At 45.1% G+C, this 22,685-nt stretch overlaps 2 protein-coding genes across 16 annotated transcripts in view; one reads left to right on the top strand and one right to left on the bottom strand.

Moving 5' to 3' along the window:
- Positions 1-347: 347 nt before the first annotated feature.
- Positions 348-22,516, bottom strand: ZBTB8OS (zinc finger and BTB domain containing 8 opposite strand). 13 transcript variants are annotated; one of them, XM_063627998.1, is made up of 7 exons: positions 22,414-22,516; positions 14,566-14,590; positions 13,743-13,864; positions 13,442-13,524; positions 11,644-11,696; positions 7,324-7,360; positions 348-1,474 (listed from the first exon to the last, which is right to left on the bottom strand). In XM_063627998.1, exons 3-7 carry the CDS (start codon positions 13,813-13,815, stop codon positions 1,388-1,390), a joined length of 333 nt encoding a protein of 110 aa, XP_063484068.1. In that variant the 5' UTR covers positions 13,816-13,864; positions 14,566-14,590; positions 22,414-22,516; the 3' UTR covers positions 348-1,387. The 13 variants fall into 13 exon arrangements, with proteins under 13 accessions (XP_063484068.1, XP_063484069.1, XP_055111603.1 ...); XM_063627999.1 differs by having other exon boundaries at positions 22,418-22,510; XM_055255628.2 differs by lacking the exon at positions 22,414-22,516 and adding an exon at positions 21,226-21,889.
- RBBP4 (RB binding protein 4, chromatin remodeling factor) overlaps positions 21,954-22,685 on the top strand; it is a 31,091-nt gene continuing 30,359 nt past the window's right edge. For 2 of the 3 annotated variants that reach the window (XM_055255574.2, XM_055255573.2), the window contains exon 1: positions 21,970-22,111. In XM_055255574.2, coding sequence (XP_055111549.1) covers positions 22,096-22,111 — 16 coding nt within the window. In that variant the 5' untranslated portion in view covers positions 21,970-22,095. Of the gene's footprint in view, positions 22,112-22,685 lie in introns of all 3 variants that reach the window. The other variant, XM_063627977.1, reaches the window with a different exon arrangement.

Genomic DNA, 22,685 nt, shown 5'->3' with positions numbered 1-22,685 from the left:
AAAGACAAATAGCTAGGCCTGGTGCAGTGGTTCACACCTGTAATCCCAGTACTTTGGGAGGCCAAGGTGGATCACCTGAGCCCGGGATTTCAAGACCAGTTCAAGACAACATAACGAGACCCCGTCTCTACAAAAAAATTTAAAAATTAGCCAGGTATGGTGGTGCATTCCAGTAGTTCCAGCTATTTGGGAGGTTGAGTTGGAAGGACTGCTCGAGCCCAGGAGTTCGAGGCCACAGTAAGCTATGATTCCACCACTGCATTCCAGCCTAGGGGACAGAGCAAGATCCTGTCTCGAAAAAAGGGACAAATAGCTTAGGTAGTTAAACAACAACAACAATAAAGACATTTTTCAAAAATTCTCCTTTTATTCTCTAGTTATAAACATATACTCACTTTCAAATAAAATTCTATATTAGAAGGAAAGGTCTCTTTGTAAGGCATAGTATTGACTTTTTCTTATGAGAAGACAGGAAATATCATCAGTGCTTTTAAAAAAGTGAAAGCATGAGAGAAAAATCAGGGCTCTATCTAGAGAAGTCTAATTGTTTCTCTACAAAAACCAACTGGAATACAGGATAGCTCTGTCCTATAGCAACCTAAAACACAACCTCCCTTGATGTACATATAGAAAATCCATGTCTCGTGGCCGGGCATGGTAGCTCATGCCTGTAATCTCAGTACTTTGGGAGGCCAAGGTGGGCAGATCACAAGGTCAGGAGATCAAGACCATCCTAGCTAACATGGTGAAACCCCATCTCTACTAAAAATACAAAAATTAGCTGGGCATGGTGGCGGGTGCCTATAGTCCCAGCTACTCGGGAGGCTGAGGCAGGAGAACAGCGTGAACCCGGGAGGCGGAGCTTGCAGTGAGCCGAGCTCACACCACTGCACTTCAGCCTGGGCTACACAGCGAGACTCCATCTCAAAAAAAAAAAAGAAAAGAAAAGAAAGAAAATATACGTCTTAACCAACTTGGAAGAAAAACAAAATTCTGTGTGTGGAAATATATTTTTTCAAGTTATTCTTTTTTCAACCTGGATTCAGTCTCAGGTTGCTGCTGACATCAGTGCTCCTCGCTGGGGTGAGGCTGGAGGGCTTGCATTGCACTGGAAGGGCATGAGGCACCTACTGCCACAGCAGAGAATCAAAGGACCATAACTGGCCCTTGGGGGTTGAAGAATTCTTTAAAGTCTGAATATTTGGGGAACACAGACCAAGGCTGTGCCCTGATTTTCCCTTTCTGAAAGTCACACTTTAACTAAAACATTTCTGTTCTACAAATTTCCATATATCAAAAGATGCTGTAGAATTTAATTCATAGTGTCTTCTCAAAAGGAAGAGGAAAAAAAACAGTTCTTCATAGAAGTCTTTTCTTTTTTGGTGTCTTAAATGTCAATGATCACAAAAACTTCCGGCTTCTCTTCATTATAGACCTGCATGGCTGAGTATGTTATTGCTTTGACTTCTGTTCCCTAAAGTTGGGGTTAGAGGAAAAAAAAAAGGAAAATAGGATGTTGAAATAATAATCATTAACTCTAGCAACAATCAGCAGAAAGTAAAAATTTTAGTATTTTGAAAATGAAAAACTCACATGAAACAATTAGTTATCAAATTAGGAGAATACACAGGGATCCAAGAAAAATGAGAGGCAACATATGCACAGTGGAGCTGGGACATGGAACTCTAGTCCTGGCTTTGTTTCCACCTGGGTCTAGAAATTGTCTGGCCTGTCTGGACGTCAGTTCTTTGTTTATAAAATGGGTTAAATCACATAAAGACCCATCCATGGGTATGTTCACTGCAGCACTATTCACAATAGCAAAGACAGAATCAATCCACATGCCCATCAATGGTCGAATGGATAAAGAAAATGTGATACATATACACCATAGAATACTACACAGCCATAAAAAAGAATGAGATCATGTCCTTTGCAACAATGTGGATGGAGCTGGAGGCCATTATCCTAAGTGAATTCATGCAGGAACAGAAAATCAAATACCATGTTTCCATATATTTAAGTGGGACATAAACATTGAGTACACATGAACACAAAGAGGGAAATGAGACACCGGGTCTACCTGAGAGTTGGGGGAGGGTGAGGATTGAAAAACTGCATATCAGGTATTATGCTGATTACCTGGGTGACAAAATTATCTGTACAGTAAACCCCCACAACACGCAATTTACCCATGTAACAAACCTGTATGGGTACCCCATGAACCTAAAAATAAAAGTTGGAAAGAAAAAAAAGTAAAAAACTTTTGAGGATGATTAAAAAAAAGAAAATGGGTTGAATCAAAGAACACAAGCTTTTCTACTATTTGGCTCAGGGCTCCTTCTGAAATCCAAACCACCTCCTTATACTCTGACCTAGGCCCTAGGAATTCAACTTACTCTCTTTTCCTCAGTTGACAACACTCACTTCACCTCTTGGGACTCTTCTCTTTCCAAGTCTAGCTGAAGAGTAAGATATAGTTTCCCAGGTCAAAAGCTCTCCACACGTCTCTGACACAGGACGCTGCCCAACCCTGCCCCAGTTTAAAACCACAGAATTAGATGTTCTCTTAGGTTCTTTCCAGCTCCAAAAGGAATCTACAATAATTCTGTGCACCATAAAATGTATCAGGCAATAGGTAAATGGCATTTGCTAGCTCTACACCACACACAAAAAGGAAGATTTCACAGAAGGATGTAAGTGGCACTGCAGCTGCTTTTTCTCCTCTGCCACAATCACCTGGCAAAACCACAACCTAATTCAAGTTCAACTGTCTGCTTATGGCAGCACACACCATGCTAACTGGTATCACCCCGAGTGTATGTCCACACATCTCAAACAGGAATTCAGTACTCGCAGTAAAATCTTACAATTACCAATAAATTCCCCTTTTCACTCTCTGAGAAAATTCTTTCTCTTCTCCTCTAGTGATCATTCCTCCCTCATCCTCTCTCTCAATCGACTGTGCTTCCTAGAGAAAGTAAGAGCAACTCAGTAAGAACTGACTCATCTTCCTACCACCAAATCTACCATCATGCTGTATCTGTACTCACCTTAGCCTCTCTGATTGCAATGAATGGCTTGTCCCTGGCTCCCATCAGAAGGCCAACTCCTATACGTGCGTACTTGATCCTATACCCCCCTTACCAAATTTTACCAAAGAGGCTGTGGCCCTATCTCTACAACCTTATCTCCTACTATTACACCTTCACTCTCAGCTCCAGCTTGCTGTTCCCTGAACTTATCTCATTTCAGGGCCTTTACACCTGTTTCTTCGCCTGGAGAGTTCGTCCATATTTCTGCTCACTTCTCATCTCTCTTGCCTCTGCTCAAATATCACTTTCTCAAACATACTGATATATTTTGGCTGTGTCCCCACCCAAATCTCATCTTGAACTGTAGTGCTCATTATCCCCACGTGTTGTGGGAGGGAGCAGGTGGAGATCATTGAATCACGGGGACGGTTTCCACCATGCTGTTTTAGTGACAAGTGCGTGAGTTTTCAGGAGAGCTGATGGTTTTCTAAGGGGCTTCCCCCTTCGCTCAGCGCTCACTTCTCTTCCTGCCACCAAGTGAAGATGGAAGACTTTGCTTCCCCTTCCACCATGATTGTTAAGTTTCCTGAGGTCTCCCCAGCCATGCTGAACTGTGTCAATTAAGCCCCTTTCCTTTATAAATTACCCAGTCTCGGGTATGTCTTTATCAGCAGCGTGAGAATGGGTTAATAAACATGTATTTTCTGACTACCCCCTCCCCTCCTTCAACCACTCTTACCTCATCCTGATGGCACTGTTCACTATCTGAAATTATGTGTTTACATGTTTGTCTGGCTCGCTTCTCCCACTACATTTTAAACTCAGTAAGGGCAGAGACTTCGCTTATCCTATTACATTTCTACCTCGAGTGCATAAAAAAAAGTCTGAAACACTAGCGGCACTTGATAAGTATTTGCTGAATGCATGCATAAATTCATGGATGGATGGCATATGGATTCATGGAGAGAAAGTAAAGACAATATTAAAACCAGGAAGGTATTTTTAAACCAAGACATATTCCAGGAACCAGATGTTTTAATAAGCTATTTGTAAAACATTCCTTTTTGCTTTGAAAAGTTGTTTGATTGGCTGGGCGCAGTGGCTCATGCCTGTAATCCCAGAACTTCGGGAGGCCGAGGCAGGCGGATCACTTGAAGTCAGGAGTTTGAGACCAGCCTGACTAACATGGTGAAACCCCACCTCTACTTAAAATACAAAAATTAGCCGGCCGTGGTGGCATACACCTATAATCCCAGCTACTCAGGAAGCTGAGACAGGAGAATCGCTTGAACCTGGGAGGCGGAGGTTGCAGTGAGCTGAGATTACGCCACGGCACTCCAGCCTTGGCAACAGAGTGAGACTCCATCTCAAAAAAAAAAAAAAAGAGTTATTTGATCATTCACTCAAAAAATAAGAAGTAGCTGGGCACAGTGGCTCACGCCTATAATCCCAGCACTTTGGGGGGCCAAGGTGGGTGGATCACCTGAGGTCGGGAGTTCGAAACCAGCCTGGCCAACGTGGTGAAACCACGTCTCTACTAAAATACAAAAATTAGCCTGGCGTGGTTGCATGGGCCTGTAATCCCAGCTACTCAGGAGGCTGAGACACGAGAATCGCTTGAACCCAGGAGGGGAAGGTTGCAGTGAGCAGAGGTCACGTCACTGCACTCCAGCCTGGGTGACAGAGTGAGACTGTCTCAAAAAAAAAGAAAGAATAATAATAATAATAAAAACTGTTGGCTGGGCGCGATGGCTCACGCCTCCTTTGGGAGGCTGAGGTAGGTGAATCACCTGAGGTCAGGAGTTCAAGATCAGCCTGACCAACATGGTGAAACCCCATCTCTACTAGAAATACAAAAAATTAGCCAGATATGGTGTCATGGGCCTGTAATCCCAGCTACTCGGGAGGCTGAGGCAGGAGATCGCTTGAACCTGGGAGGCAGAGGTTGCAGCGAGCTGAGACCGTGCCACTGCACTCCAGCCTGGGCAATAGCATGAGACTCCGTCTCAAAAAAAACCAAAAAGAAACCCAAAAAACTGTTAGGAGTACCAAGCTGGAATTGGTGGTGTGCACCTGTAAGCTCAGCTACTCAGGAGACTGAGGTGGGGGATTGCTTGAGCCTAGGAGTTTCGGATCAGCCTGGGCAACATAGCAAGGCACTGTCTTATATAAACAAAAACTCTTAGGAATAAATGAAATTAATTTGCTCACAATCCATTCTGAATACTTCCAATGGCAAATATGAATTTAGAATACAGTTATATGCCGCATAACAACATTTTGGTCAATGATTAACTGCATATATGATGGTGGTCTGAGAAGATTATAATACTGTTTCTTATTTATTTATTTTTTTTGAGATGGAGTTTTGCTCTTGTCGCCCAGGCTGGAGTGCAATGGCGTGATCTCCGCTCACTGCAACCTCTGCCTCCCAGGTTCAAGCGATTCTCCTGCCTCAGCCTCCCAAGTAGCTGGGATTACAGGCGCCCGCCACCACACCCAGCTAATTTTTGTATTTTTAGTAGAGATGGGGTTTCACCACGTTGGCCGGGCTGGTCTAGAACTCCTGACTTCAGGTGATTCACCCACCTCGGCCGCCCAAAATGCGGGGATTATAGGTGTGAACCACCATGCCCAGCCTATAATACTGTATTTTTACTATACCTTTTTTTGGTATTTAGAAATATAAATACACAAATATTTACCAATGTGTAACAACTGCCTATAATATTCAGTATAGTAACATGCTGTGCAGGTTCGTAGCCTAGGAGTGATAGGCTATACCATATAGCATAAGTTACAGCATCTAGGTTTGTGTAACTACACTCTATGATGTTTACACAATGATGTAATCGCCTAAAGATGCATTTGTCAGAATGTGTCCCAGTAGTTAAGTGACCTATGTCTGTATCTGGCCTAAACACAGGAGTCAGCAAAATACATATAGCCCACAGGCCAAATTGCCTCTTTTTGTACAGTCCCATAAAGTAAGAGTGATTTTTACATCTTTATTTATTTACTTTTATTTTATTTTTTTGAGACCAGTCTTGCGCTGTCACCCAGGCTGGAGTGCAGTGGCATGATCTCGGCTCACTGCAACCTCCGCCACCCAGTTTCAAGTGATTCTCCTGCCTCAGCTTCCTGAGCAGCTAGGATTACAGGCGCGTGCCACCACGCCCAGCTAATTTTTGTATTTTTAGTAGAGGCTAGGTTTCGCTGTATTGGCCAGGCTGGTCTCAAACTCCTGACCTAAAGCAATCTGCCTGCCTTGGCCTCCCAAAGTGCTGGGATTACAGGTCTGAGCCACTGTGCCTGGCCTGATTTTTACATTTTTAAATGGTTGGGGGAAAAAATCAAAACAATGACATTTTGTTACATTTGAAAATGATAAGAAATTCAAATTTCTTTTTCTTTTTTTTTTTTTTTTTTGAGACGGAGTCTTGCTCTGTCGCCCAGGCTGGAGTGCAGTGGCGCAATCTCAGCTCACTGCAAGCTCCGCCTCCCGGGTTCACGCCATTCTCCTGCCTCAGCCTCTCCGAGTAGCTGGGACTACAGGCGCCCGCCACCATGCCTGGCTAATTTTTTTTTTGTATTTTTAGTAGAGACGGGGTTTCACCGTGGTCTCGATCTCCTGACCTCATGATCCGCCCGCCTCGGCCTCCCAAAGTGCTGGGATTACAAGCGTGAGCCACCGCGCCCGGCCAGGAAATTCAAATTTCAATGGGCATAAATAAGTTTTACTAGAATACAAGTGAACTCATTCATTTAAGTATTATCTATGGCTACTTTGGTGCTACAACAGAAGCACTGAGTAGCTGCTCTTCTGTCATTCTTGGCCCACAAATCTTAAAACATTTATTATCTGTCCATTTTACAGAAAAAAACTGCCAACTCCTGTTCCAATAGATTTTCCTACCATACAGTGAGGCCATACAGGTGGCAAATACAGAATCTAGAGACACACAGAAAGTAGAAGGTACAATAGAGAACATCTAGTCCAACATCTTTATTATAGGAGAAGAAATAAAGGTCAAAAAGGCAAATAGAATTTCAAATTCCACAATAATCTGAACAAACTTGACCCTAGAACCCAATGCTGATGCCTCATCCACTAAATCAGGTGTGTATAATCACAGTATTTTAACAAAATATATCCAGACAGGCCAGAGAAGCTTGAGAAAAACATCACTTTACACCAGTTAGAACTAACTGAAGTTGATTGTCACGTATATGAACTTTATGGTAAGGAAATTTTTCATGTTCTTAACGGCTGGATTTTAAAACATACCTGAGGGTGCTTGGACAATGAAAATTCTTCTCCCCACCTGAGAATACAAATTAAAACATGATTAAGATTTGTTCTCTCTTTATATGTTTTAAAATAAGCCTTGTAAATGTGGTTAACATGCTAGGAAGCCAAAAGAGACAGGAGGGGTCAGGGAGCTGTTAAGTTTCATTTTCATTTGTCAAAAGATACAGCTGTTGAGGGACGTGTGTGCAGTGTCATCATTTGCTCTCAAGGTTGACAGTTAAGGCCAGGTGCGGTGGCTCATACCTATAATCCTGGCACTTTGGGAGGCCAAAGGGAGGATTGCCTGAGCCCAGGAGTTTGAGAACAGCCTGAGCAACATAGGGAGACCTCATCTGTACACAAAATAAAAAAAAAAAAAAATTAGCTGGGTGTGGTGGCACATGCCTGTGGTCCTAGCCACTCAAGAGGAGGAGGCAGGAAGATTGCTTGAGCCCAGAAGTCAAGGCTGCAGTGAGCTGTGACTGCACCACAGCACTCTAGCCCGGGTGTCAGGGCAAGACTCCGTTTCAAAAAAATTTTTAATTATAGGCCAGACACGGTGGCTCATGCCTGTAATCCCAGCACTTTGGGAGGCCGAAGCAGATGGATCACTTGAGGTCAGCAGTTAAGGTCGGCAGTTCAAGACCAGCCTGACCAACATGGAAAAACCCTGTATCTACTAAAAATACAAAATTAGCCGGGCGTGGTGGCGCATGTCTGTAATCCCAGCTACTTGGGAGGCAGAGGCAGGAGAATCACTTGAACCCAGGATGTGGAGGTTGCAGTGAGCCGAGATCACGCCACTGCACTCCAGCCTAGGCAACAGAGCAAAATGAAAAAGGTCAGGCGCAGTGGCTCATGCCTGTAATCCCAGCACTTTGGGAGGCCAAGGTGGGCGGATCACCTGAGGTCAGGAGTTCAAGACCAGCCTGGCCAACATGGTGAAACTCTGTCTCTACTAAAAATACAAAAATAGCCAGGCGTGGTGGTGGGCACCTGTAATCTGAACTACTCAGGAGGCTGAGGCAGAAGAATTGCTTGAACCAGGAGGCAGAGATTGCAGTTAGCTGAGATCATGCCACTCTACTCCAGCCTGGGTGACAGAGCGAGATTCTGTCTCAAAAAAAAAAAAAAAAAAAAATTAATTCTAGTGGCCAGGCACAGTGGCTCCCACCTGTAATCCCAGCACTTTGGGAGGCAGAAGTAGGTGAATCCAGGAGTTCAAGACCAGCCTGGCCAACATGGTGAGAACTCGTTTCTACTAAAAATACAAAAATTAGGCAGGCATCGTGGCATGCGCCTGTGGTCCCACCTACTCGGGAGGCTGAGGCACAAGAAAGGTTTGAATCTGGGAGGCGGACGTTGCAGTGAACCAAGATCATGCCATTGCACTCCCAGCCTGGGCAACAGAGTGAGACTGTCTAAAAAACAAACAAAAAAATTAATTTTAGAAACTTTAAAAAAGGTTGACAGTTGATCTCAAAATAAATGTGCCCCAATATAGTGTACCTATGGTGGAATCTCAATAAACATTGTTTAGTAAATATTGTTTCAAAACAGAGTAGTAACATATTCAAAATTTTTACTATCCTCAGAGTTATGAAACTAGTTAAGTAGGCTGCGTGCGGTGGCTCACACCTGTAATCTCAGCACTTTGGGAGACTGAGGCAGGAAGATAGCTTGAGCTCAGGAGTTCGAGACCAGTCTGAGCAATGTAGTGAGACTCTATCTCTAGAAAAGATTAAAAAATAAAATAAAATTAGCCAGGCATCGTGGCATATGTCTGCTGTCCTAGCTATGTGGGAGGTTGAGGTAGAAGGATTGCTTGAGCCCAAAAGGTCACGGCTGCAGTGAGCCATGATCATGCCACTGCACTCCAGGCTGAGAAACAAAGCAAAACCCTCTCTCAAAACAAAAACAACAAAAACGAAACAAAAAAGAAAAAAAAAACTAAATAATACCTCCCATTGGAGAAAGCAAGTCTGAGTACCACAAAGGCAAAATACTAGACTCTATAATACAGTCCGAACTTGGTTTACACTTTACAACTTTTCCAAAAATATCCAAGATCTGTATATAGAAGGCCCTAGAAGAGTAATCTAGAACTTGGGATCAGTCTCCTGTCTTTCTTTGACACTAATGTGAGTGAAGATCACAACGTGGTATAGTAGAAAGAGCAAAGTTTTAAAATTCTGTTCAAACACATATTAGCTAGTACTTTTGGACATGCTTGTTTCTTTTTTTTTTTTTTTTTTTTGACCCGGAGTCTCGCTCTGTTGCCAGGCTGGAGTGCAGTGGCACAATCTTGGCTCACTGCAACCTCTGCCTCCTGGGTTCAAGCGATTCTCCTGCCTCAGCCTCCTGAGTAGTTTGGATGACAGGTGCCCACCACCACACCTGGCTAATTTTTGTATTTTTAGTAGGGATGGGGTTCCACCATGTTGGCTAGGATGGTCTCAATCTCTCTTGACCTCGTGATCCGCCTGCCTCACATCCCAAAGTGCTGGGATCACAGGCGTGAGCCACTACACCCGGCAAGCCTGTTTCTTTACTCATTAAAAAACAACAAAAAACAAAACAAAACAAAAACACAGAGAAGATAATAAAAGATCTCACTTTACAAAAAGAAGTGAATGAAATTCAATATAAAATGGGGCCACAGGAGTTAGAGACCAGCCTAGCAACACAGCAAGACCCCATCTCTATAAAAAAATAAAAAATTAGCTGAGATTAGCCAGGCATGGTGGCCGGCGCCTGTAATCCCAGCTACTCAGGAGGCTGAGGCAGGAGAATCGCTTGAACTCTGGAGGCAGAGGTTGCAGTGAGCCAAGATTGCACCACTGCCCTCCAGCCTGGCAACAGAGCAAGACTCTGTCTCAACAACAACAACAAATTAGCTGGGCATGGTAGTGCGCACCTGTAGCCCCAGCTACTTGGGAGGCTGAGGAAGGAGGATCACTTGAGCCCAGGAGTTCAAAGCTGCAGTGAGCCATGATTACACCACTGCACTCCAGCCTGGGGGACAAGGCAAGACCCTGTCTCAAATAAATCAATAAATTAAATTAAATGGAGCCGGGAGTGGTGGTATGCACCTGTTGTCCCAGCTACTCAGGAGGCCAAGGCAGGAGGATCGCTTGAGCCCAGGAGTTTGAGGATGCCTGGGCAACATAGTGAATGAGAACCCATTTCTAAAAAAATAAATGAGGCCAGGCACAGTGGCTCAAGCCTGTAATCTAAACACTTTGGGAGGGCCGATGCGGGCAGATCACCTGAAGTCAGGAGCTTGAGACCAGCCTGGCCAACACAGTGAAACCCCGTCTATACTAAAAATACAAAAAATTAGCCAGGCCTGGTGGCAGACGCCTATAATCTCAGCTACTCGGGAGGCTGAGGCAGAAGAATCGTTTGAACCCAGGAGGTGGAGGTTGCAGTGAGCTGAGATCACACACTCCAGCCTGAGCAACAGAGCGAGACTCTGTCTCAAAAATAAATAAATAAATAAATAAATAAATAATAAATGAAAATAAAATAAAAAAGCTATATGTAAAAGCAACCTAGGAGGGCCAGGCACAGTGGCTCATGCCTATTACCTCAGCACTTTGGGAGGCCGAGGCCAGAATACTGCTTGAGCCCAGGAGTTTGAGACCAGCCTGGGCAACATGGGGAGACCCCATCTCTTCAGAAAACAAAAAAGTCAGCCAGGTGTAGTGGCGCACTTGGTGGTCCCAGCTATTCAGGAGGTTGAGGTGGGAGGATCCCTTGAGCCCAGGAGGCTGAAGCTACAGTGAGCCATGACCGCACCACTGTACTCCAGCCTGGGAGACAGAACAAGACCCTGTCTCAAAAAAAAAAAAAAAAAAAAAAAAATTAAAAAACCTAAAAAATATAATTAAGTGACTAAAGAAACTTGAGAAACAAGTCCAATCAAAGTGACCTAATCAAGTGTTTGCAAACTCTGGAAGGAAAAGAAAAGTACGATTTGTTAATAGAAGGAATTGATTTAAATAGGTCTAGAAGTGAGAACAGATGAGAAAAAAAAGCGTCAGTGTTTCCCATCTACTAAGCTGGGCTTTATGCTGTGCCATTTAGCAATTACATGTATTCTCTCCCTAAAAAATCAACAAATTGGGAATCAGATTTAACAATTAAAATCAACTTTATTTTGATAAGTTTCTGGTCCTTCCAAGCCCTTAGGCATCCCACAAAACTCAATCTGCAAGTGGCCCTCTGATTTATGTTTCCATCTGTTTCCTTGCTCATTGAATTCAAGGAAGAATATAACTTTAACTCGATATTTAAAAGACTTTCAAAACTTACCCAATTGATCGTAATTTGAAATTTCTTTGATCAATGCTAAGTACTTTCACTTCCTAGAAAGGAAAAAAAATTTTTTAATTAAAAAAACTTCGTAATAGACTATCTACTAAAAATCTTTTTGTTTTGTTTTGTTTTTTTGGACCATCTACTAAAAATCCGTAAAACCTTTTTTTTTGAGATGGATTCTTACTCCGTTGCCCAGGCTGGAGTACAGTGGCGTGATCTCGGCTCACTGCAACCTCCGCCTCCCAGGTTCAAGCAATTCTCCTGTCTCAACCTGCTGAGCAGCTGGGACTACAGGCGCCTGCCACCATGCCCGGCCAATCAATTTTTTTTGTGTTTTTAGTAGAGACGGGGTTTCACCTTATTGGTCAAACTGGTCTCGAACTCCTGACCTCAGGTGATCCACCTGCCTCAGCTTCCCAAAGTGCTGGGATTACAGGCGTGAGCCACCACGCCTGGCCTTTACAACCTTTTCTAGAAAACAATAGCACACAACTTCTGTGAAGCAAAGAAAATTAAAATGTTAGCTAAAATAGGACAACAAATGAGATATATATGTATACAGTTTTTTTTTTTTTTTTTGAGACAAGGTTTTGCTCTGTTGCCCAGGCTGGAGTGCCATGGCATGATCTTGGCTCACTGCAACCTTCACCTCCCAAGCTCAAGCAATCCTCCCACCTCAGCCTCTGGAGTAGCTGGGACCACAGGCATGTACCACCGCGCCCAGATAATTATTGTTTTTTTGTTTTTTTTGAGAGAGGGAGTTTTGCCATGTTGCCCAAGCTGAGTATTAAATATATTTCAAGGAAATAAGTTTTTTCTTACATATTCAAGGGAGGTATTCTATAAAAATGCAAGATCTAAAAATATGAGTCAAAAGAATTTCTCTGCAAGATACATGGTAGAGAACTACTCTGGGCACACAGGGGCAGTACCTCTGCCGCTGCTGTACACTGCCACTTCGATAAAAGCTGTTGTTTAACGCTGGGGGAAAACAGATATATGGTGGAGGAGGAGGACATAGGATTTCAATCACTCTGAGCCTAATAAAATACTGGTAGGCACTTGAACTCTGTAGGGTGAGTGACTCAGTTGATAGAATGAGTATAAGTAGTGAAGGTCGTAAAGCAGAGAATGGAGGAATTATAAAAGCAGAGAGTGCCATCTCTGTTAAATAACAATGACATTGCAGATGTGTTCCCTTCTAAAGGATGACAGCAGCAAGCAATCTCCATTTGGCTTTTCCTTTTTTCATGTTAAGGAAAACTAAAAGCTGCAGTTGTTTAACTTAGGCCAATGTGACAGGGCTACTAAATTTCAAATGGAACAAAAGGAACAATGGATGGACATAAATATAGCTCAAACTTGGGAAACATAAAAAGTGTGGATGAGGCTGCGTGCAATGCCCACACCTGTGATCCCAGCACTTTGCAAAATTGAGGCAGGAGGATTGCTGGAAGCCAGGAGTTCAAGCCAGCCTTGACAACATAGCAACACCCTGTCTCTATCAAAAACAAAAACAGAAAAAAATGTGGATGAAAACTGTAGGTACATTTTTATCACACAATCCTGATTAGTGACAAATACATGAGATCTAAATACGAAATGTTCACACATAGGCAAATGCAGGTTAACCAGGAAGTGCCCGTGGTCATTATAATCTCTGCAAATCAGTATCGTCTTATTTGTATGGACTGGTTTTGTTTCACATGTCCTATTTTAAATCATCTTAGTTCATATTAAAATATGAACTAAGAATCCATTTGCTCAGTAAAAAAGAAAAACCTTTGCTTACCCGGGGTATGAAGAATTCATCAGCACTGAACTTATAAAGCCATTCATCCAAAAAGTGAAACAGAAGAGACTGTAAGTCACCCCCTACACAAGGTAAATAGCACACTTAGTAATTCCGGTCTCTAAAAACATACTTGAATTTAAAAGTGCAAGAAATGTCTTAGGTCAGTTTAAAGAGAAAGAAAAGACTCATCCTTAATTTTCTGGTTCTTTTTGTGAAAATATACTCAGATTATGTAGAATGCTGCACAATTCGATACAGTACTGTATAACAATTTCTTCCTTGTGAATAAATCATTTACCTTGAGTTTCTACTTCTACTGTTTGGAGGGGCTCCACTGTCCCAGTATCTGTCATGTAACCAAACATGGCCATTGCACATTGCTCGAATGCTTCCTCCAGAGTATCTCCCCATGCGTGTAACCTAAAGAAGTATATTCATGTTCTGTGTAATACAATCCACTGCGAGAAAGAAAACTTGATAGCAAGCAAAGTCAAAATAAATTCAGTAGGATAAATACAAATTTTAAGGCCTCAATCAATCTAATGGCACTGCAACCAGGTGCTTTTATTTTTATTATTTATTTATGTTTTTTAGACTGAGTCTCACTCTGTTGCCCAAGCTGGAGTGCAGTGGTGCAATCTTGGGTCACTGCAACCTCCGCCTCCTGGGTTCAAGCAATTATCCTGCCTCAGCCTCACAAGTAGCTGGGATTACAGGCGGGCACCACCAGATCTGGCTAATTTTTGTATTTTTAGTAGAGACAGGGTTTTACCATGTTGGTCAGGCTGGTCTCGAACTCCTGACCTCATGATCCATCCACCTCAGCGTCCCAAAGCGCTGGGATTACAGGCGTGAGCCACTGCACCCAGCCTTATTTTTATTTTTATTTTTTATTTTTTGAGATGGGGTCTCTCTCTGTCACCCAGGCTGGAGTACAGTGGTGCAATCTCGGCTCACTGAGCCACTGAACCCTGCAAAACTGAGTGCTTTTAAACCATCATTTTCATATTGTGAAGGAACCAAAATGAGAGGAGAAAAATTAAAGATAGGGATACCAAGATCGGAACATTCAGTCTTCCTATTGACGTGGTTTCAAAAGAATGAACTCCTGCTATACTCACTGGACATCTGCTGTATGATCCAAATCTGAGGGAGAGAGGGAAAAACACTTGTAAGACACTAAACTTGACTCTCAACTCACACACACAAAATAACTCTAGTCCGTTATTATTAGGAATATCATGTTTAAGGAGCAAGAAAATGTGGGCCGGTCCATCAACACCTTTTGCTATCTATTTACTCAACAAAGCTAATTGCTTTGCTTTGTTTGAATCTTTTTTTTTTTTTTGGCGGGGGGGGACAGAGAGCCGAGATCGCGCCAGCACTCCAGCCTGGGCAATAGAGCAAGACTCCGTCTCAAAAAAATAAATAAATAAATAAATAAAATTCCAGGTTTCTGTCTCACCTTTTCTTTTACAGTGAACCTAATCCTAGATAAAATCAATTTAGAAAATAAACTCCACAATATATGAGCTTTTTCCTGATATTCCCAGAGGAAAACCAGAAAGTAACAAATGGTACTACAGCCACTCCCACCGGATCTCCCAACATTCTTCATCCAGATCATGACTCTTTTTTTTTTTTAAGATGGAGTCTCGCTCTGTCACCCAGGCTGGAGTGCAGTGGTGCGATCTTGGCTCACGGCAGCCTCTGCCTCCAGGGTTCAAGTGATTCTCCTGCCTCAGCCTCCTGAGTAGCTGGCATTACAGGCGAGCACCACCACACCCGGCTAATTTTTGTATTTTTAGTAGAGATGGGCTTTCACCATGTTGGCCAGGCTGCTCTTGAACTCTATTTTTTTTTTTTTTTTTTTTTTGAGACGGAGTCTCGCTCTGTCACCCAGGCTGGAGTGCAGTGGCGCAATCTCGGCTCACTGCAACCTCCACCTCCCTGGTTCAAGCAATTCCCCTGCCTCAGCCTCCTGAGTAGCTGGGATTACAGGCGCCCGCCACCACGCCTGGCTAATTATTTTTTTGTATTTTTAGTAGAGCGCGTCCGTGTGAAGAGACCACCAAACAGGCTTTGTGTGAGCAACATGGCTGTTTTTTTTGTTTGTTTTTGTTTTTTTTTGAGACAGAGTCTCGCTCTGTCGCCTGGGCTGGAGTGCAGTGGCGCAATCTCGGCTCACTGCAAGCTCCGCCTCCCGAGTTCACGCCATTCTCCTGCCTCAGCCTCCGAGTAGCTGGGACTACAGGCGCCCGCCACCGCGCCCTGCTAATTTTTTGTATTTTTTAGTAGAGATGGGGTTTCACCGTGGTCTCGATCTCCTGACCTCGTGATCCGCTCGCCTCGGCCTCCCAAAGTGCTGGGATTACAAGCGTGAGCCACCGCGCCCGGCCCAACATGGCTGTTTATTTCACCTGGGTGCAGGCGGGCTGAGTCCGAAAAGACAGTCAGCAAAGGGTGGTGGATTATCATTAGTTCTTACAGGTTTTGGGATAGGCGGTGGAGTTAAGAGCAATGTTTTGGGGGGCAGGGGGTGGATCTCTCAAAGTACATTCTCAAGGGTGGGGAGAATTACAAAGAACCTTCTTAAGGGTGGGGGAGATTACAAAGTACCTTCTTAAGGGTGGGGAAGATTACAAAGTACATTGATCAGTTAGGGTGGGGCAGGAACAAATCACAATGGTGGAATGTCATCAGTTAAGGCTATTTTTACTTCTTTTGTGGATCTTCAGTTACTTCAGGCCATCTGGATGTATACGTGCAAGTCACAGGGGATACGATGGCTTGGCTTGGGCTCAGGGGCCTGACAACGGGGTTTCACCATGTTGGCCAGACTGGTCTCGAACTTCTGACCTCAGGCAATCCACCCCTCTCGGCCTCCCAAAGTGCTGGGATTACAGGCATGAGCCACCGCGCCAGCCAAAACATGGTAGTTTTTTCAACGTTAGTTGCAATGTGGATTCCGTAACCATCACAATGAACTTACCATACTGTAAATTAAAATCCATTGATCTATCATGCACTTAGAATGAATCTTTTTGTTTTCTTTTTTTGAGATAGAGTCTCACTCCGTCATCCAGGCTGAAGTGCAGTGGCACAATCACAGCTCACTGCAGCCTTGACGTCCCAGGTCCAAGTGATACTTCCGCCTCAAGTCTCCCAAGTAGTAAGGACTACAGACACGCACCACCACACCTGGTTAATGTTTTGTAAGAGACAAGGTTTTGCCACGTTTCCCAGGCTGGTCTCGAACTTATGGGCTCAAGCCATCTGTCCCCCTTGGCCTCCCAAAGTGCTGGGATTAAGCTCATCAGGCCTGAAAATTCTAACTGGACTTAAATTTTATCATTACCAACAAATATTGTCAGCTATTTTCCTTGATGTTGAGAGGTGACAGTGTGCTGGCAGTCCTCAGAGCCCTCGCTTGCTCTTGGTGCCTCCTCTGCCTGGGCTCCCACTTTGGCGGCACTTGAGGAGCCCTTCAGCTCACCACTGCACTGTGGGAGCCCCTTTCTGGGCTGGCCAAGGCAGGAGCCGGCTCCCTCAGCTTGCAGGGAGGTGTGGAGGGAGAGGTGCAAACAGGAACCGGGGCTGCACGCGGCGCTTGTGGGCCAGCTGGAGCTCCGGGTGGGCGTGGGCTTGGCGGGTCCCCCCACTCAGCATGAGCCACCGCACCCGGCTAATTTTGTTTTGCATTTTTAGTAGAGACAGGGTTTCACCATGTTAGCCAGGATGGTCTCGATCTCCTGACCTCGTGATCCGCCCACCTCGGCCTCCCAAAGTGCTGGGATTACAGGCATGAGCCACTGTGCCCAGCTAAAGTTTTTTAGATTTTATTTTATTTTTTGAGACAGAGTCTCACTCTATTGCCCAGGCTGGAGTGCAATGGTGCCATCTCGGCTCATGGCAAACTCCAATTCCTGGGTTAACGCAATTCTCTTGCCTCAGCCTCCCTAGTAGCTGGGATTACAGGCATGCACCACCACACCCATCTAATTTTTATTTTATTTATTTATTTATGTATGTATTTATTTATTTACTGAGACAGAGTCTCAGTCTGTCACCAGGCTGCAGTGCAATGGCGCAATCTTGGCTCACTGCAACCTCCGACTCCCTGATTCAAGCTGGGATTACAGGTACATGCCACCACACCCAGTTAATTTTTTTTTTTTTTTTGTATTTTTAGTAGAGACGGGGTTTCACCATTTTGGCCAGGATGGTCTTGATCTCCTGACCTCCCAAAGTGCTGGGATTACAGGCGTGAGCCACCACGCCCGGCCAAAAGTTCTATTTTCAAATGTATAGAAAAAAATAAGAAAATTATTTTAAAATCTCAGTGGACAAGGCCTTCCCTGAGTATGACTTCTTATCTTAGAAGCCATAAAAGAAAGGGTTGGCCGGGCGTGGTGGCTCATGCCTGTAACCCCAGCACTTTGGGAGGCTCAGGTGGGCAGATCACTTGAGGTCAGGCGTTCAAGACCATCCTGGCCAGCATGGTGAAACCCTGTCTCTACTAAAAAAAACACAAAAATTAGCCGGGCGTGGTGGTGGGCGCCTGTAATCCCAGCCATACGGAAGGTTGAGGCAAGAGAGTCACTTGAACCCAGGAGGCAGAGGTTGCTGTGAGCTGAGATGGTGCCACTGCACTCCAGCCTGGGAGACAGAGGAAGACACTGTTTCCAAAAAAAAAAAAAAAAAAAAAAAAGAGGCCGGGCGTGGTGGCTCATGCCTGTAATCCCAGCACTTTGGGAGGCCGAAGCAGGCAGATCACCTGAGATCGGAAGTTCAAGACCACCCTGACCAACAGGGAGAAACCTTGTCTCTACTGAAAATACAAAATTAGCCGGGCACGGTGGTGCATGCCTGTAATCCCACCTGCTCTGTCTCAAAAAAAAAAAAAAAATTAGCCAGGTGTGGTGCTGGTGCATGTCTGTAGTCCCAGCTACTCAGGAGGCTGAGGCAGGAGAATTACTTGAACCTGGGAGGCAGAGGTTGCAGTGACTGGAGATCATGCCACTGCACTCCAACCTGGATGACAAAGCGAGACTCCATCTCAAAAAAAGAAAGAAAGAAAGGGTTAATGCAGGGGGTCCCCAACCCTCTGGCCGGTACCAGTTGGTGGCCTGTTAGGAACCAGGCAGCACAGCAGGACATAAGCTCACAAAGCTTCTTCTGTATTTACAACAGCTCCCCATTGCTAACATTACTGCCTGAGCTCCACCTCCTTTCAGATCAGGCACAGCATTAGATTCTCATAGGAGCTTGAACACTACTGTGAACTGCACATTGGAGGGATCTAGGTTGTGTGCTCCTTATGAGAATCTAAAGCCTGATGATCTGTCATCCCCAGATGGGACCATCTAATTACAAGAAAACAAGCTCAGGGCTCCCATTGATTCTATATTACAGTGAGTTGTATAATTATTTCATTATGTATTACAACGTAATAATAATAGAAATAAAATGCACAATAAATGTAATGTGCTTGAATCATCCTGAAACCATCCTCCCCTACAACCCCCATTGGTGGAAAAACTGACTTCCGTGAAACTAGTGCCTGGTGCCAAAAAGGTTGGGGACCGCTGGTTAATGAACTGCACTGCATAAACATACTTTCTGCCTAGTAAGAAAAACCAACAACCCAAGAGAAAAAAAAATAACCCAAGAGAAAAAAGCGCGAAGAATATTAACATACACACCCCAGAATGGGAAATACAAATAGCTCCAAAACACTGTAATATGTTCAACTTCACTTACAGTAAGAAAAATACAGTAAGTATAGTTTACAAATTGGAAAAGATCAAAAAGTATGGTAACAATTAGTAGAAGTGGGAGGAAAGAGGCACATTCACACAATACTAGTGAAAGTATAAATTGGTACAACTCCTATAGACAGCAATTTGGCAATAACAGTCCAAGTTAAAATATCCTTTTAAAAAATGTACGAGTCTTAGCAATGGAAACAAAAAAAACTTGGAGAACTTGATTCTACAGATCCACATGCACATGTACAAAACAATGGATGTACAAGTGTATTCACTGCTGCACTGTTTCTAATACCACAAGAGTAGAAACAGACTAAACGTCCATCAACTGAAAATTGGTTAAAGCAAATGCTAGAACATCTAGGTATGTACATGTAAGAAAAAGGTAACGATGACTGCTCTACAGAGGGGGACTAGGTGGTTGCGGATGGGGGCTGCCAGAGTTACTTTTCACTGCCTGTGTTACACTTTCTGAATTTCGAATCAATATATATGACCTATTAAAAATAATTTTTTTTTGAGATGGAGTCTGGCTCTGCCACCCAGGCTAGAGTGCAGTGGCGCGATCCCGGCTCACTGCAACCTCCGCCTCCCAGGTCCAAGCGATTCTCCTGCCTCAGCCTCCCAAGTAGCTGGGATTACAGGCACCCACCACCATGCCCAGCTAATTTTTGTATTTTTAGTAGAGACGGGGTTTCACCATATTGGCCAGGCTGGTCTCAAACTCCTGACCTCAGGTGATCCACCCACGTCGGTCTCCCAAAGTGCTGGGATTATAAGTGTGAGCCACCACGAACGGCCTATAATATTTTAAAATTGTTTTTAAGTGAGAGAAGGGGATATGCTAGGAGGTATGCCAGCTCCAGAAAGCACAGAGCCTAGAATACTATGGTAAATACGTAGATTTTACAGAGAGGACAATGAGAAATTAATGAAAGATTTTAAGCAGACAAATAAAAGTGAGATTTGTGCTCCCCAAACCACAGCTACCTTTAGAGATGACAGCTTAACGTTTAATATAGAATTTAAGAGACAAAGATAGGTTATGTGATTTGCCTAAAGTCACTAAGCGAATAAATGGCAAAACCAGCTGGGCGCTGCAGCGCGGGCTATGATCGCTCCATTGCACCCCGGCCTGGACGACAAAGCGAGACTCCATCTCTAAAAACATATATATATGTTATATATATAATATATAATATATGTATTATATATAATACATATAATATATTATATATTATATATATATATATATATATTTTTGAGACAGAGTTTCGCTCGTTGCCCAGACTGGAGTGCAATGGGGCGATCTCGGCTCACCGCAACCTCCGCCTCCCGGGTTCAAGCGATTCTCCTGCCTCAGTCTCCCGAGTAGCTGGGATTACAGGCATGCGCCACCACGCCCGGCTAATTTTGTATTTTTAGTAGAGACGGGGTTTTTCCATGTTGGTCAGGCTGATCTCGAACTTCCGACCTCAGGTGATCCGCTCGCCTCGGCCTCCCAAAATGCTGGGATTACAGGCGTCAGCCACCGCGCCCGACCTAAGACAATCATTTTTTAAAATCACAATCATAAATGGCAAAACCAGGTCTTTTTGCTAATATGATCGAGGTGAAACATCAAGTTAGAAATCCCGTAATTAGCTTTCCGAGTCCTCTAACCTCGCACACTCTAATCTCACCGTTGGGAAATATATGGGGGTAACAACCCTGCAAACGCCTGAAAATATGGTTATGTTTAGAATTTACGAAGATAAATGCGATTAGGCACATGTGGAAGAAGTCCAAGAGACTGTAAATGAGGGAGGCCAGGTTTCGCAACTATTAAACCAGGTAGCTTTTTCCTTCAGTATCCCCAGAAGTACGAACGAGACTACAACAGCCGGCACAAACGGGATCATGCTTTAAGTACCTATGGGGCAAAGTAGAAAGAGCAGCAGGAAGCCGCGGGTAAGGAGACGGGATGCCTGTGTGCTTATATCTAAAGAGAGAAGTAAACCACCTACTCACACTCGTACTTCCTATTAACTGGCGGATACTTGGCCTTGATCGCCTTCTGTTCTTCAGTCAAATTGTAATCTCTAACATCCTCTTCCTGCGCCATGACTGCAGGATTAGACACTCTACTTCCGCCCTTCATCCACCGGACTTCGGCCCGGAGTTACTACTTCCGCTCTAGACTCCGCCCCTTGGCACACACCCTTAAGGACCACACTCCTTTCTCGGAGTTGGCTGTTGACCTACTTTAGTCCCTACCCTGCCGCTTGGATCACGTGTTTAAAAGGCCAAAACCCCATCTTCTGCGCTTCCTTCATTACTAGTTCCTTCTAAAGACTAACGAAAAACGTTGAAGGGCACCTTGAATGAAACCCGTCTGGGTCTGAGTGGTGAGGTTCTTTGCCCCGCTTCACCCCCAAAATTGATAATTAGACCCAAAGGCATTCTAGATTTTTCATCTCAGTACTCTGAAAGGGTCTTAAGCTTAATAGCCTTCAAGAAAATGGCTGCCCTCTTGCCGCGGGAGTGTGCGGACTAAACCTCTCTCACGTGACCCTGACCGGGCGCAGTCCCGTCAACGCCGGCGCGCGCAATCGCTGGAAGTCGGCTCGGGGAGGCGTGGGGGGAGGGGCGGAGCGCGCGCCTCGGTCCCCGTGGAAAGCTACTCCGCGCGTCTGGATAGGTCGCGGACGCGGCTTCCCCGCCCATCCCGCCATTAGGAGCGCTCCGATTGGCTGATGTTGGCGCGAAGGTGCGCGAGTCAGCCCTCGCGCTGGGGGCGCAGGAAACAATAGAGGCCGCGCGCACAGAGCGAGCTCTTGCAGCCTCCCCGCCCCTCCCGCAACGCTCGACCCCAGGATTCCCCCGGCTCGCCTGCCCGCCATGGCCGACAAGGAAGGTGAGGGTGCCGGGGCCGCCCCAGGAGGGCAGCGGGTGCCGGGGCTGAGCCGCGGCCTCGACACGGCCTAACAGTGAGGGCAGGCCCGAGTTTGCCGAGTGCAGTCCCCGGTACTGAAGGCGTGAAGAGGGAACTCCCCGCGGGGCGGGCTAACGGCTCGCCAGTTCCCTGGGACCGACTTCGGTCGCAGCTGGCGAAGCCAGCGGTGGGGCCCCTGGCGAGTGTTTGTTCCTCTTCCCGCCCCCGGTATCGCTGTCTCGGCCTCTGTCCCGAGCCTCGCGACGCCGCTTCCTACCCACAACCCACAAGGCTCGGAGCTCGGGCCTCCTCGTCTGGCTTGTTTCTTCGCGCGCGAGCGTGCTCCGAAGGCCTGGCTGGCCCCGTGGCCTGGAACGGATAACGGAGTGTTTGGCGGGGCTGGCCCGAGGAGTTCCGGCGCCGCGAAAGTGGAGAGTGGGGGTGCCTCTGCCGTGGGGATTTAGACAGATCACCTCCATTTCATAGTCAGGATGTAGGAGTCATGCCGGTAGCTTTGCAGAGGATTACCCGGTTTCCGTTGGTTTGCTAACTTAAA

Source organism: Symphalangus syndactylus, chromosome 12 (assembly GCF_028878055.3).
Source record: "Symphalangus syndactylus isolate Jambi chromosome 12, NHGRI_mSymSyn1-v2.1_pri, whole genome shotgun sequence".
Taxonomy (NCBI): Eukaryota; Metazoa; Chordata; class Mammalia; order Primates; family Hylobatidae; genus Symphalangus; species Symphalangus syndactylus.
This window is presented reverse-complemented; position numbering and strand designations above follow the sequence as displayed.